Raw genomic sequence first — 15,000 nt, 5'->3', positions numbered from 1 at the left:
CAAGGCATGCGAGGAGGGCGACCATTTTAAAGGTTGCTCCGACCTTCAGACAGCTAGGTTTTCTCTCCTGCGCTGGTATTGCTAATGTTTGTACTTAATACATTTTTAATCTCAATATTTTACACAGCATCAGTATTAAAGAATCTGCGTGGACTCCTCCCTCCTAAATGTTCTCTTGGACATATTGGGACTGAGGTTAGTATTGTTGGAATCGCTATCTCTGGTCCCGGTCTTCCCAAAGGTGTTTGAAGGAGTTGAGGTCAGAGCTCTTAAACAATTTCCACACTAAACTAAACTCATCCAAGCATGCTTGTACGGACCTTTCCCTTGTTTTCACTAAGTTAGAAGCATGAATCGGCACAAAATATCGAAAATAAAGAATTAAGATTGAGAGGAAACCAGCAAACCCATGGGGGGGTTTCATGAAATGCTCAGTCATTCACAAACAAGGATGGGGCGAGGGTCACCACTTTGTGAACAAATGCGTGAGCAAATTGTCGAACAGTTTAAGAACAACATTTTTCAACCAGCTATTGAAACAAATTTAGGGATTTCACCATCTACGGTCCATAATATCATCAAAATGTTCAGGGAATCTGGAGAAATCACTGCACGCAACATTGAATGCATTCGATCGCGACATCGGTGTGTAAAAGATATCACCACATGGGCTCAGGAACACTTAAGAAAACCACTGTAAGTAACGACAGATTGTCGCTACATCTGTAAGTGCAAGTTAAAACTCTACTATGCAAAGCAAAAGCCATTTATCAACAACACCCAGAAATGCTGCAGGCTTTGCTGGGCCTGAGCTCATCTAAGATGGACTGATGCAAAGTGGAAAAGTGTTCTGTGGTCTGACGAGTCCACATTTCAAATTGTTTTTGGAAACTGTGGACGTCGTGTCCTCCGGATCCAAAGAGGAGAAGAACCATCCGGACTGTTATAGGCGCAAAGTTGAAAAGCCAGCATCTGTGATGGTATGGGGGTGTATTAGTGCCCAAGGCATGGGTAACTTACACATCTGTGAAGGCACCATTAATGCTGAAAGGTACATACAGATTTTGGAGCAACATATGTTGCCATCTAAGCAACGTTATCATGGACGCCCCTGCTTATTTCAGTAAGACTATGTCAAGCCACATGTTACAACAGTCTGTCTCCCATTGAAAATTTGTGGCACAATATAAAGCCTAAAATACAACTACAGAGACCCCGGACTGTTGAACAACTTAAGCTGTACATCAAGCAAGAATGGGAAAGAATTCCACCTAAAAGATTTTGGTATTGACCGTGCAGTTCTCTCACCTTTTTAAACTCATCCCACGAGTTTGTCCAAGTCCAGTAGTGGGCCTTGTATTGTCCAAGCCTGACCGCCATTAGCTCATTCCCACGGTAATAGAAGATAGGTCTAATAAAGATAAATAAAAACAAAAAAATGGATGGTTGCAATGGTCCCGAATAAATCTTATTGAGGATTAGAGATTCACCTGTTTTGCAGTGGTTGGGACGTATTCAGGAGGATTGGTGTCAGGTCCAGTCCATCCAGGACTCGATCATCAGGAGGGCTGATGCCAACCAGCGCTAAACTAGTAGTGTACAGGTCCATCACACTGCCCAGTTGGAAACTCACCTGTGGAAGCACAAATGGAACACACTCAGACGGAAAAAAGGAGAATAATTTAACCTAGAAGTAATTGAAATACAATTGTTGTGATGGAAAACATGTGTGCCTTTGTATTAACTGCAGTATTACTTTGAAAAGCACATTCCGACCAGAAAATGACTCAATGGGAAAGTATCTCTTCTCCCTTCTCATTGATCATGTCGAAAGTTCGTTCCAGTTAACAGTGCACCGTTGTCTAAACTGTTGTTGTGTCATATGCTCTCTCCCCCTAAAAAACTAAAATAATGCTTTTTGGTAACACTAGAAGGGAATGTCAAAAGCAAATACAAATAGACGGGAAAGAAATTGAAAGAGTAAATGATACCAAATTTCTAGGTATAATGATTGATGATAAAATGATCTGGAAATCTCATGTAAAAAATATACAACATAAAGTAGCAAGAAACAGGTCAATAATGAATAAAGCAAAACATGTTCTAGACCAAAAATCACTCCATATTCTCTACTGCTCGCTAGTGTTACCATATCTGAGGTTATTGTGCAGAAATATGGGGAAATAACTACAAAAGTACACTTCATTCATTAACGGTCAGTTAGAATAATACATAATGTCGGATATAGAGAACATACAAACCCATTGTTCATTGATTCGAAAATACTGAAATTCCACAACATAGTGAATTTGCTAAATTATACACAAAGCAAACTACAATCTGCTACCCAAGAATATACAACAATTCTTCTCAACAAAAGAGGATAAATATAATCTTAGAGAAAAATGAAATTTTAAACATTTGTACGCACGTACAACACTTAAAACCTTCAGTATATCAGTATGTGGAATTAAATCATGGAATGGATTAAGCAAAGCAATCAAACAATGTACTAATATGATCCACTTCAAGAAACCCTTCAAACTTAAAGTGTTTACAAAGTACAAAGAAGAAGAACCATGATGAACATTCTGAATTTATTTCATCCATCTATTCATTTTAAAATAATGTTACTGATCTCACCGTATGAAATGTAACTTACTTCACCAATTATTATTTATTTATTTGTATTGTTATTACTTATGGAGTATATTGTGAATAAATTGAGAACAGGAAGTGAACAAAAGTTTTCGCAACTGCTATGTAAAGGAAAAGGGGTAGCACTAAATAAGCTCTGCTTCTTCCTACTCCTTTTCGAACATGTTGAATAGAGAAACTGGAAATTGTGATGTATCATGTTGTATGCATGCATGTTCCAAATAAACTCAAACTCAACTCCTTCCAAACTGTGCTTACTCCCACTCTGCCACCCATTGTTCAGTGTAAAAGATCAATGTGCTCCTTCCTCAGGGCACACTTAAAAAAAAAAACTTGCTATGTGTGTGACCTGTGAATTTGTTGGACTGTTCGAGCTTTACAATAAATCTAAGGAAGACAATTTTGTTTGACTACTTGAACTAAAAAAATGTTGATACAATTTAAGTATTAACACTCAAACAAGTCCATCCATTGATCCATTATCTATCCCAGCTTACGGCTGAAATATTTTATCAATTAAATTGATCAAATACAGTTGTGGTCAAAAGTTGTAAAGAACATAATGTCATGGCTGTTTCCAATCATTTCTACAACTCTTATGAATGAAACAGAAATTGAGCTGTTTGGCCACCAGTGACGTGCAGTCACTAGAGGCAGGTGAGGCGGGGCCTCACCTGCCATCATGGAAAGAAAAAAAATGTAAAAAGAAAAAAAAAAAATTAAATTGTTATATGTATCCAGTGATTATACTATAAAGTTATTTTCCATTTAACTTCACCAGTTTTAGATTATTTTTATTCAAAATCGCTGAATTTTCACATTTGCCGTTCAAATACTGAGAAGAGACGGTGCGGTGAACAGCAGCCAGTTGAGGCACGTCACTCAGTGCCGCAACATGGATTGCGCAATGACTCGGCTAACTGCTGGCCTGCTGTGCAGTGAGACTGTATTGCCATATGAACTATATTATACATTTCCATAATTTAGTTAGCTGAGGTATATAATGTACAGTGTATTTTGTCAATAACTGTGTGTAAAGTATTTCTTGTGCTGAGCGATCATAAAACGGCTGCAAAAGACGCACTGGCTGAGGCTCGCCTCCTGCACCCCCGCCGTAGAATTGTTATATCAACTAAAGCCCACACTTAAACTTTCCACGTGCAAGATTGAATCTATTTTTAAAAATTATTTCATAAGAAGCCAAAAAGTGCAAAAACAATAATGTTGGAGGAGTTGTGAATGACTGCAGGGACACAACATTAGATACACCTGTAGACTGCAGGTGTACCTAATTCACAACTCCTCCAACACGAACATTATTGTTTTTGCACTTTTTGGCTTCTTATTAAATAACTTTTGTAACCTATTTTCATGGGCTTTCCTCTTTGTGATGTTAAATTCCTGTTATGCGCTGTTATACAGTATATGCCTTGAGCTCTTATTTTGAAGGCGCTAAGAGCGGAAGTGATGTCACGTTGCGGAGGTTTTTGAAAGAAGGTAAATAAAGTGGTCCTCGTGTAAACTGGAGCCTCCGTGTTTGTTATTTTGTAGTTTCATACAGTATAGGCGACATTTATAAACCCTCGGTTACACGTTTTTAAATAGATTCAATCTTGCACGTGGAAAGTTTAAGTGAGGGCTTTAGTTGCGGCGCATGGACTTAATTTCTAAGTAAAGGTAAGACCATAATAACGTTTTTTTTAATTAAATGTGCTTTTTTGTGTGCTACAGTTTGTATGTGTAAAGTTAAAGTTAAGTTAAAGTACCAATGATTGTCACACACACACTAGGTGTAATGAAATTTGTCCTCTGCATTTGACCCATCCCCTTGATCACCCCCTGGGAGGTGAGGGGAGCAGTGGGCAGCAGCGGCGCCGCGCCCGGGAATAATTTTTGGTGATTTAATAACCCCCAATTCCAAGCCTTGATGCTGAGTGCCAAGCAGGGAAGAATGCTGGTATGAGCTTTTAAACATAACCCGTTAACTGCTGCCAATCAAATGGTGAATAAGATACTTTTTAGGGTTCATATGTTTGTAAATCCGACTGTGATGAAGTCAGTGCCTCACCAGCCATCAACCTCACCGCACGTCACTGTTGGCCACAATACCCAGCAATATGTTTGGAGGACAAAATGTGAGGCCTTTAATCGCAGGACCACCAATTCCTACCGTCAAGCATGGTGGTGGTAGTATTAGGCTATGGGCCTGTTTTGCTGCCAATGAAACTGGTGCTTTACAGAGAGTAAATGGGACGATGAAAAAGGAGGATTACCTCCAAATTCTTCACGACAACCTAAAATCATCAGCCCGGAGGTTGGGCGCAGTTGGGTGTTCCAACAGGACAATGACCCCAAAAACACGTCAAAAGTGGTAAAGGAATGGCTAAATCAGGCTAGAATTAAGGTTTTAGAATGGCCTTCGCAAAGTCCTGACTTAAACGTGTGGACAATGCTGAAGAAACAAGTCCATGTCAGACAATCAACAAATTTAGCTGAACTGCACCAATTTTGTCAAGAGGAGTGGTCAAAAACTCAACCAGAAGCTTGTGGATGGCTACCAAAAGCGCCTTATTGCAGTGAAACCTGCCAAGGGACATGTAAGCAAATATTAACATTGTTGTATGTATACTTTTGACCCAGCACATTTGCTCACATTTTCAGTAGACCCATAATAAATTTATAAATGAGACAAACTTCATGAATGTTTTTTTGTGACCAACAAGTATGTGCTCCAATCACTCTATCACAATAAAATAAGAGTTGTAGAAATGATTGGAAACTCAAGACAGCCATGACATTATGTTCTTTACAAGTGTATGTAAACTTTTGACCACGACTGTACATTGATAAATGATTATGAATAAATTCAATAATTAGAATGGAAAAATAATAGGTTTTTATTTTCTTGCTTCGATGATTTGCTTTAATGAGTTTAACTAATAAAAAATTACAAAAACCAGACCGCATGAAATGCCTTGAACATAAAATACGCGGACATTGTTTCTATATGACTACTAGAGCAAACATGAGAGCGGTGCTATGAGTCATGCTGTGGATGCCGTGACCCGTGTGGCGGTGAACAGCGGAGGGTGGCGGTGGAGAGAGATGGCTAAAAGAAAAACAACGGCGAGGGATAAAGAGAGCAAAAGACATTTAAGACGACTTATATCCACACACGAAAGAGGCCTGGGTCGTACCGAACAGATTATTTTATTTCTAATTTTGCCCTCTTGTAATTTTCTGAGGAGCACTTGCCGTGCCTTGACTTGCCTCAGGTACACTTATTAAAGATTTAAAAAAAAACTTCTATATGTGATTAATCATGAATAATTACAAGTTAACTAGGGACTAAGTGTGATTAATCACGATGAAATATTTTGATAGTTTGACAGTCTTTATTTTTGTCTACTTGTATAACAGGTTAAGTTAAAGTTAAAGTACCAATGATTGTCACACACACACTAGGTGTGGCGAAATTATTCTCTGCATTTGACCCATCACCCTTGATCACCCCCTGGGAGGTGAGGGGAGCAGTGGGCAGCAGCGGTGGCCGCGCCCGGGAATAATTTTTAGTGATTTAACCCCCAATTCCAACCCTTGATGCTGAGTGCCAAGCATGGAGGTAATGCATACTTGCCAACCCTCCCGGATTTTCCGGGAGACTCCCGAAATTCAGCGCCTCTCCCGAAAACCTCCCGGGACACATTTTCTCCCGAAAATCTCCCGAAATTCAGGCGGAGCTGGAAGCCACGCCCCCTCCAGCTCCATGCGGACCTGTGTGACGTCAGGCAACACCACGTAAATCGTTGGCCAACCAAAAAGTAACCCCAGTACGCTATAGCCAACATTCACCAGGAGATGGCAACAGACAAACATAGATCACTATTACATTCCTCCCCTTTTAGAAATGTATAGAAGTTACTCAAAATAAATAAACAACCCAACCAAAAAATGCAGCAGCTCAATTAAAAAACTGTACTTAAGCCACATTCTTTTCTTTTTTTTTTTAGTACTGAACTCTTAACCCTCATTTGTAAAAAAAAAATAACATGCTTATTATACAAACAGTATTTGTACACCTTTAACACAGATTTTTATACTGTCTTCAGAGATTCAGTTTTTTTGGTGGTACTCGAAACCTTTCTGGGTACCTGGTGTTCAGCATGGTTGGAAAAATAGTGACAGAGAATAGAACAAGGATGGACAATTCAACCCTTAACTCAACAATGAGTAGATTAGTGTTATGTGTGTGTATATGTGTAAATAAATGAACACTGAAATTCAAGTATTTCTTTTATATATATATATATATATATATATATATATATATATATATATATATATATATATATATATATATATATATATATATATATATAATAAAATAAATATATATATAGCTAGAATTCACTGAAAGTCAAGTATTTCTTATATATATATACTGTATATATATATATATATATATATATATGAAATACTTGACTTGGTGAATCCTAACTGTTAATATACTCCGCCCCTCTTAGCCCCGCCCCCAACCACCACCCCGCCCCACCCCGACCACGCCCCCACCCCACCCCCCACCCCCTGAAATCGGAGGCCTCAAGGTTGGCAAGTATGAGGTAATGGGTCCCATTTTTATAGTCTTTGGTATGACTCGGCCGGGGTTTGAACTCATGACGTGAAGAGTTACTTACAGTTAATAATGTTGATTTAAATGTGATGTACTTTACTATCATTTCTTATTATTGTTATTTGCTATGGGGAACATGGGAACCTTCTGCGTTCCGCATTAGAGGTTCCACTGTGGTATGAAATGGTGATGTCACGCTACAATCCAATTTATAAAACAAACGCTGCTATTAATAGAAACACAATTACAGGCGAGCACTAACTATAATGTCACTGCGGCGCCACAATTCACCGCCTCAGAGCCAGCGGTGGAAAAACAAATGGAGAACGGACCATCCTGCACTCGAGAATGACCAAAACTGTCCTCTTTTATGCTGGATTTTATCATGAAAGTGAACACGTATAGTGCTGATAGTGTCCATGTGCGTACACAGGGGAGGAGAAGAGGTGCATTTCTTCACTGCACCTAATCTCTGCTTGCAGCTTTTGTGTATAAAACGCATCTCTTTTTAAATGAGTTTTTTTTTTTTTTTTTTTGGAGGGGAGGAAGGGAACGGATCGAGCGAAGAAAAGGGAAGAGGAAGTAGGCAGAGGACACGGCCCGGGCGAGAAAGCGTCTGCAGCCGGAGCGAGCTGCGGTTTTATCTCCCTCGCCCAGTCTCGGCGAGAAAGCTTTATTTTATTTATAAACTTTGAACTATTTTCAGATAAAATGCCATTTTTCCGCTGTCATCCTTGATCTTCCGTTCCATTCTCTCCTGAGCGAGCCTTGGAGGGAGACGGCACGCTCACAATCAGATAGTGCTATCAGGCCTCTGCAGCTGCGCGGTCATGTGCTGCTGTGCTCCTATCCACACACACACACACACACACACACACACACACACACACACACACACACACACACACACACACACTCTCTCTAAAATTAATTCACTTTTTTTTCCACAGCCACAACTAGTGGGTGCAATGCATTCCATGATCCACGTCCCGACACTCTCACACAGATTTAGTTCTTAACTTGCCTTTTAATTTGTGTGTTTTTACACACACACACACACACACACACACACACACACACACACACACACACACACACACACACACACACACACACACACACACACACACACTTGTATTTGTTACCTTCTTGAGACCTCCGAAAAAGGCCTACCTCTAGTGTTATAATAAAAGTCGTAATTTTACTCAACGCAAGTCAAAATTTTACAAGAAAAACTGAACATTTGTGCAATATTATGATAAAAGTTGGAATTTTACTCAATTCCAGTCGCAATTTCACTAGAAACTCTTAAAATGTTGGCAATTTTATGAAAAGAGTCGTAATTTTACTCGACAAAAGTGGCTATTTTATGAGAAAACTTAAAATTGTTGGCAATATTATAATAATAATCTGAATTTTACTCAGGAAATGTCACTATTTTACAAGAACAACAAAAAAAATTTGGCAACATTGTGATAAAAGTCTGAATTTTATAAGACAAATGTCACCGTTTTGCATGAAAAAGTAATGATTTTACATACAAAAGTAATAATTATTAGAAAATATTGCAATATTACAGAAACAAAGAATATGAGAAATTGTTCCCAATGTTATAAGAAAGAAGTCGACACATTGTGAGAAAAATACTTTTACTTATTTTTAATTTTTTTGTTTGTAATTGGTTTTTAATCTTCATTATTAACTTCACGTTATTACAGTTTGTCTCTATATTTTTTTTTTTTAAATGTGTATTTATTTTTATTTTGGCAAAAGGGGGCGCATTTCAAATTTTTTACACACACTTGTTATTTCATATGTTGGCCAGAGGGGGAGCACTTTTAAAACCGAAACAGTCAATTTGAAAAATTCCTCCTTTTTGGGACCACCCTAATGTTGATAGATTTCACCACTCTCTATTAGATGCAATAGTTTTCAGTATTGGGACCATGATTTATGTCCTAACTTGTTCAGACCTCCTCATATGGAAGGTACTTTTCCTTCTTGATGTCTCAAGAAGGGTAGAAATACAAGAAAACACACACACACACGCACAATCTTGTATTTTGTACCTTCTTGAGACCTCCCAAAAATGCCTACATCTTTAGGACCACCCTTTCTAGATATATAAAGATTTGTATTTACAACATTAATAATATATACATACAATGCAAATATAAAAAAGGTAATTTAAAAAAAAATTTTTTTTGTTTGTAATTGGTTTTTAATCGTCATTATTTACTTCAAGTCATTACAGTATGTCTCTATATTCATACTTATAATTTTTTTTAAATTAATTTTGGCCAAAGGGGGCACATTTCAATTTCTTTCATTCACTTGTTATTACATATGTTGACCAGAGGGGGAGCACTTAACATTTTTACACTCACTTGTTATTTCATATGTTGACCAGAGGGGGAGCACTTTTAAAACCAACACACAGTCAATTTGAAAAAGCCCTCCTTTTTGGAACCACCCTAATTTTGATAGATTTCACAACCAGGGGTGCAAATGATATTCTAAATGTTTTGTTTTTTGTACCCAAAGGGAATAAGCGGTAGAAAATGGATGGATAATATGCTTAAGGCCGATGACAAACGAGTCATGGACCACAGATGGCCCCTGTGCCACACTTTGGGCAACCCAGCTGTAGAAGCTAACTGTTAATGGCCACTATAGTCTTAGTACCGTAGTGTATTTGTTCATCCTATGGTCACATATGGGACCCGGGTTGTCTTACGTCAGCACCGGACGTCTTAAAATCAGCTGTTCACCTAGCGGGTTTTTTCGGGGATGAATAGTGAAGTCCTTCTTTAGCTGCCGTCTTGTTTTATCATGTATTGCTGCCTTTGCCCCTGTCAATGTTTACTTTTGTATGCACATTAAATCAACAAAAAATCCTGACTTTGGAGCAATGTTCACGGACTCTAGTATTTGGCTCTCTATTAGATGCAATGGTTTTCAGTATTGGGACCATGATTTTTGGTACTTTTCCTTGTTGATGTCTCAAGAAGGGTAGAAATACCAGAACACACACACACACACACACACACACACACACACACACACACACACACACACACACACACACACACACACACACACACACACACACACACACACACACACACACACACACACACACACACACAGTAAAAAGGGAAACAATAAGAAGCCAAACTGAGCTTGTAATTCCCTGCACGAGCAAACACTAAAAAGTTTATGACAGAGAATTTACCCCACAAGTCGCTCTTGTTACCTTTCTTTATTAGCTCGGACTCGTTTGCATTCCGCACTGAACTCCATCCTTTCTTCAAACCCTTTGTTCTCCTTTGACTCATCATTCCATGTTAACGACGCGTTTCCTTTCGCTTTCTTTTCTCTGCGCGCCCGTTGCCGGTTATCGGAGGGCGCTCTCTGTCCGCGGTCTGATAAAGTGCCACAAAAAAAGGCATTGTGATGCTGCGCGACACGACAGCCCACCTGCCTTCCCCATCTTTGTTCCCTCATCCCCCAGGCCCCTCGCCTCCCCCCAGGAATTGAGAGGAATGTTCTCCGTGCACCTGCTTTGCAACACCCTTCATTCCACTAGACCTCCTAGAAAAAAACCTCACAGACCAATCAAGTAATAATGATACTGAATAACGGATTGGATTCACATAGACCAGGCCTGGGCAATTATTTTGACTCGAGGGGGCCACATTTTAGAGAAAAAAATGTGTCTGGGGGCCGGTATATCTATTTTTAGGAACGCTAATACAAAACCTCACAATAATGTCTGATTGAATGCTAAAAACCTTATGACAGACCGCCTTAAAAAACGGAATGGAATTTCAAATTTTTCTATGAACGATAAAACACTGAATATTGACTAAATATGAACGTCACACCCCTTTTGATCAACATATTGTACAATCAAGTGAAACGCAACAAAAATGCAACAAACAGTGAAATGAATGCAAAGGGTACAAAAAAACCCACCTACAACATACCTGCCAACTTTTGAAATCAGAAAAACCTAGTAGCCAGGGTCCAGGGGCCGCAGGCCCCGGTAGGTCCAGGACAAAGTCCTGGTGGGGGGTTCAGGGGGGCTCGACGCAAAATGATTATTAGCATTCAGACAGGTTAAAATGTTGCTAAAACCATCACTGTTTGGGCGACGAAAAACGTTGAAAGTTTTCCACTTGTATCGCTAGCAACGGCATTAGACTTGTGTTTTTTTGTCCCAACGTGGTCTTTTACATCGCTAATTCCTCCGTGTGCGATCGAAAAATCTTGTCTGCACAAGGTGCAATTCGCGTAGTTTTCACCCTTTTTGGAACGGATAATTATTCCCGGATAGGCTTTTGAATATTCTTCACGGAATGACTGCAGTTTTCTTTTCGGTTTAAGACTCGTTTGCGATTTTTCTCCGGCTGATTCCATGATCGTTCGCTCGTTTGGAAACAATGGCAACTGTATGGCGTCACATTAGTGCCAAAAATCCGAGCGCATAAAAACTGTTATCGCGCGCTGATTCTCCACTTCGTGCGCGCGCGCGACACCATTTTGCGCGCGCGCGACGCCTTTCTGCGCGCTCTCTGTGTACTCCTGGCATCTCTCCTCGCGCTGTCATGTTTCTTTTTGGCACTTTGGGGGCGCGTATGCTTAGACGGCCCCTCCTTTCTGATTGGCTGTGAGCATTTTTCATATGACCAATCATTCTCCAGTGTAGCAACGTTGTAGCCATCTTACCTCGGACATCTAGCCTCAATCATTACATTGATGTCAATGGTACATGTACTAATTAATTTACCATAACTAGCTCGATTTTCGACCAATTTACAAACGGTTTGCCTTGTTACAAATCTTATTACATGTAGATATGACATAGGATGCTGTACCTGTTGAAATTACCTCTTTCGCTTTAAAAAAAAAATGACTTAATTGTGCAACATAGTTGTGTAGGGTCAGTGTTAGTCAGTTCTCTGATTATTTTAAACTGTTTCAGAATACATTATTAAAAGCTATTTTTAACATTTTAAAAACAAAATTCAAAGATTATTTCATTAATTTTATGGCTGAATCAAAAGAAATTCCATAAATTAGAAAACAAATGTTCAAGAAGAAGTGAAAATATAAAATAATGTTATGGTTGGATGTTATTGCTGGTGGACCAGTTTTGGCTGAAAGATGTGATTATGGTGTTTGTTGTCTTATTATTTATTTGGGTCACATTTTGTATTACCCTGTATTGTGTTTATGTGGTATGAAATAACCTTCATCAGCGCGCGACATTTTTTTATCCACTTCTTCCTCCGTAAATCTTGATACATATTGACGATGACCCGCCCTGCTATACTTCTGATTGGCTCTGAGCATTTTTCAGCGTTTTTCGCCTGACCAATCAGAAAGGAGGGGCCGTTTAAGCATACCCGCCCCCAAAGTGCCAAAAAGAAACATGACAGCGCGAGGAGAGATGCCAGGAGTACACAGAGAGCGCGCAGAAAGGCACCGCGCGCGGTGCCTTTCTGCGCAAAATGGTGTCGCGCGCGCGCACGAAGTGGAGAATCAGCGCGCGATAACAGTTTTTATGCGCTCGGATTTTTGGCACTAATGTGACGCCATACAACTGGTGCCTCGTGCTTGGCAGCGGTGCTATAAATAGCCTCGTGCATGGCATTCGGAATGGCTCGATAGGAAGTTACGGGAAGCAGTGTCGATTGTCATTGTTGTTATGCGATTTCGTGAATAAAACTTTTTTTTAAATATTTTTTTTTAATTAATGAAAAACCGTATTTTTTATCACTGCAACCGTAACCCGGAATAGGTTGATGAAAACCGTACTAATTACGGGAAAACCGGAGTAGTTGGCAGGTATGCTACAATCTGATATTTGCTGAATTTCCCCCAGGGATCAATAAAGTACTTTCTATTCTATTCTATATATCACTAAGCTTTAGAACTTTGTTGTGAAAATCTCCTTCCGCGTCTGTGGAAACACTTCCCGCCCACACTGCTTGGTGCCTCGTCTGAGCTGCTGTGACGTAGATTACCATCGTAACTAATTAGATGACCATAGTAACTAATTAGATTACCATAGTAACTGGTATATCATCCATAAGCGCAGACTCCAACCATTGAAATACTTTGTATAGTTCAAGACTTACGGTCATTAGAAAACATGACTGCACATCATAACGGCAGCTACAGTTTCTGTCTTAAAGATCTATAAAAACATTTTTTTGGGAACGTCTGAAGGGCCAGATTGAAAAGCTCAACGGGCCGCATGTGGCCCCTGAGCCTTAATTTGCCCAGTTCTGATATAGACTTTCTGGACACTTAATGCGGTTTACAGTGAACTGAGAATTATGTTAATGTTTAGGGACTAGGGTTGGTATAGTACCGCGGTACTAATGAATCATATTCGGTACTATGCCGCCTCGAAAAAGTACCGGTCCCATACCTCCTCTCAGAATGTTGGATATAGAGAACATACAAACCCTTTATTTATTAAGTCAAAAATATTAAAGTTCGGTGATTTGGTAAAATTGCAAACAGCTAAAATGATGTACAAAGCAAACTATAACCTGCTACCAAAGAATGTACAACAATTCTTCTCAACTAAAGAGGAGAAATATAACCTTAGAGGAAAAAATAATTTAAAACATTTATATGCACGTACAACACTTAGAACTTTTAGCATATCAGTATGTGGAATTAAATTATGGAATGGATTAAGTAAAGAAGTTAACAATTGTACTGATATGATCCAGTTTAAGAGGTTGTTCAAAATAATAGTGCTTACAGAGTACAAAGAAGAAAAATTATGAGAAATACTTTCAACCTTATTGAAAATAAGATATTCTTCATCTCGGTATGTTAATAATGACTGAATTAATTAATTGATTACATATTACAAAACTGTTGTGTATACTAATTCATAGATGTTATTTTATTATATGAAAAGGTCAGTAAATGATTCTATATATTTGTAAACGCTTTGAAGTGGGAAAGGGGTAGGATTAAATAAGCTTTGCTTCTTCCTACTCCTTTTCGGGCATGATGTAAAATGAAATGATATGAAATTGTGTGATGTATTATGATGTAAGTGTGTTCATGTTTGAAATAAACTAAAGAAAGAAAGAAAGAAAGAAAGAAATGTGCCTGTTCTTTTTCTAAACAAAGACAACTATCAGAAGTTGTCTTTATTTTTAGGTTATCATGCCATGGTTCTGTTTTTAAACAAAGAAAACAATCTGAAGTCGTCACACCGCGGTGAGGGAGTTCTTGTCTTTGGTTTTTGTCTTGTGAATTTCATGTTTTAGTTTGAAAAATAACTCTCCTCTCGTTTCAGGTCACTTGCCCTTCTTGTTGTCATCAGTCTGACGTCATCCCTGATCCCTGATTGTTTCCACCTGTTCCACATTAACCCCATGTGTCTTATAGTCCGCGTCTCCCTTTGTCGTACTTGCCAACCCTCACGAATTTTCCGGGAGACTCCTGAATTGCAGTGCTTCTCCCGGATTTCTCCCGATTTCAAGCCGGACTTAAGGCACGCCCCCTCCAGGTCCGTGCGGACCTGAGTGAGGACAGCCTGTCGTCACGTCCGCTTTTCCTTCATATAAACAGCGTGCCGGCCCGGTCACGTTATAATATCTACGGCTTTTGGAGAGTGCACAACTGCACACACAACAAGAAGAAGACGAAACAGAAGAACCATGGCGACGACGAGT

At 39.2% G+C, this 15,000-nt stretch overlaps 1 protein-coding gene across 1 annotated transcript in view; it reads right to left on the bottom strand.

Moving 5' to 3' along the window:
• Positions 1–15,000, bottom strand: part of galns (galactosamine (N-acetyl)-6-sulfatase) — a 75,913-nt gene that overhangs the window by 37,210 nt on the left and 23,703 nt on the right. The window contains exons 10-11 of the mRNA XM_061974760.2: positions 1,491–1,633; positions 1,309–1,411 (exon numbers count right to left, since the gene is read on the bottom strand). Coding sequence (XP_061830744.1) covers positions 1,309–1,411; positions 1,491–1,633 — 246 coding nt within the window. The remainder of the gene's footprint in view (positions 1–1,308; positions 1,412–1,490; positions 1,634–15,000) is intronic.

Source organism: Nerophis lumbriciformis, linkage group LG15 (assembly GCF_033978685.3).
Source record: "Nerophis lumbriciformis linkage group LG15, RoL_Nlum_v2.1, whole genome shotgun sequence".
Taxonomy (NCBI): domain Eukaryota; kingdom Metazoa; phylum Chordata; class Actinopteri; order Syngnathiformes; family Syngnathidae; genus Nerophis; species Nerophis lumbriciformis.
This window is presented reverse-complemented; position numbering and strand designations above follow the sequence as displayed.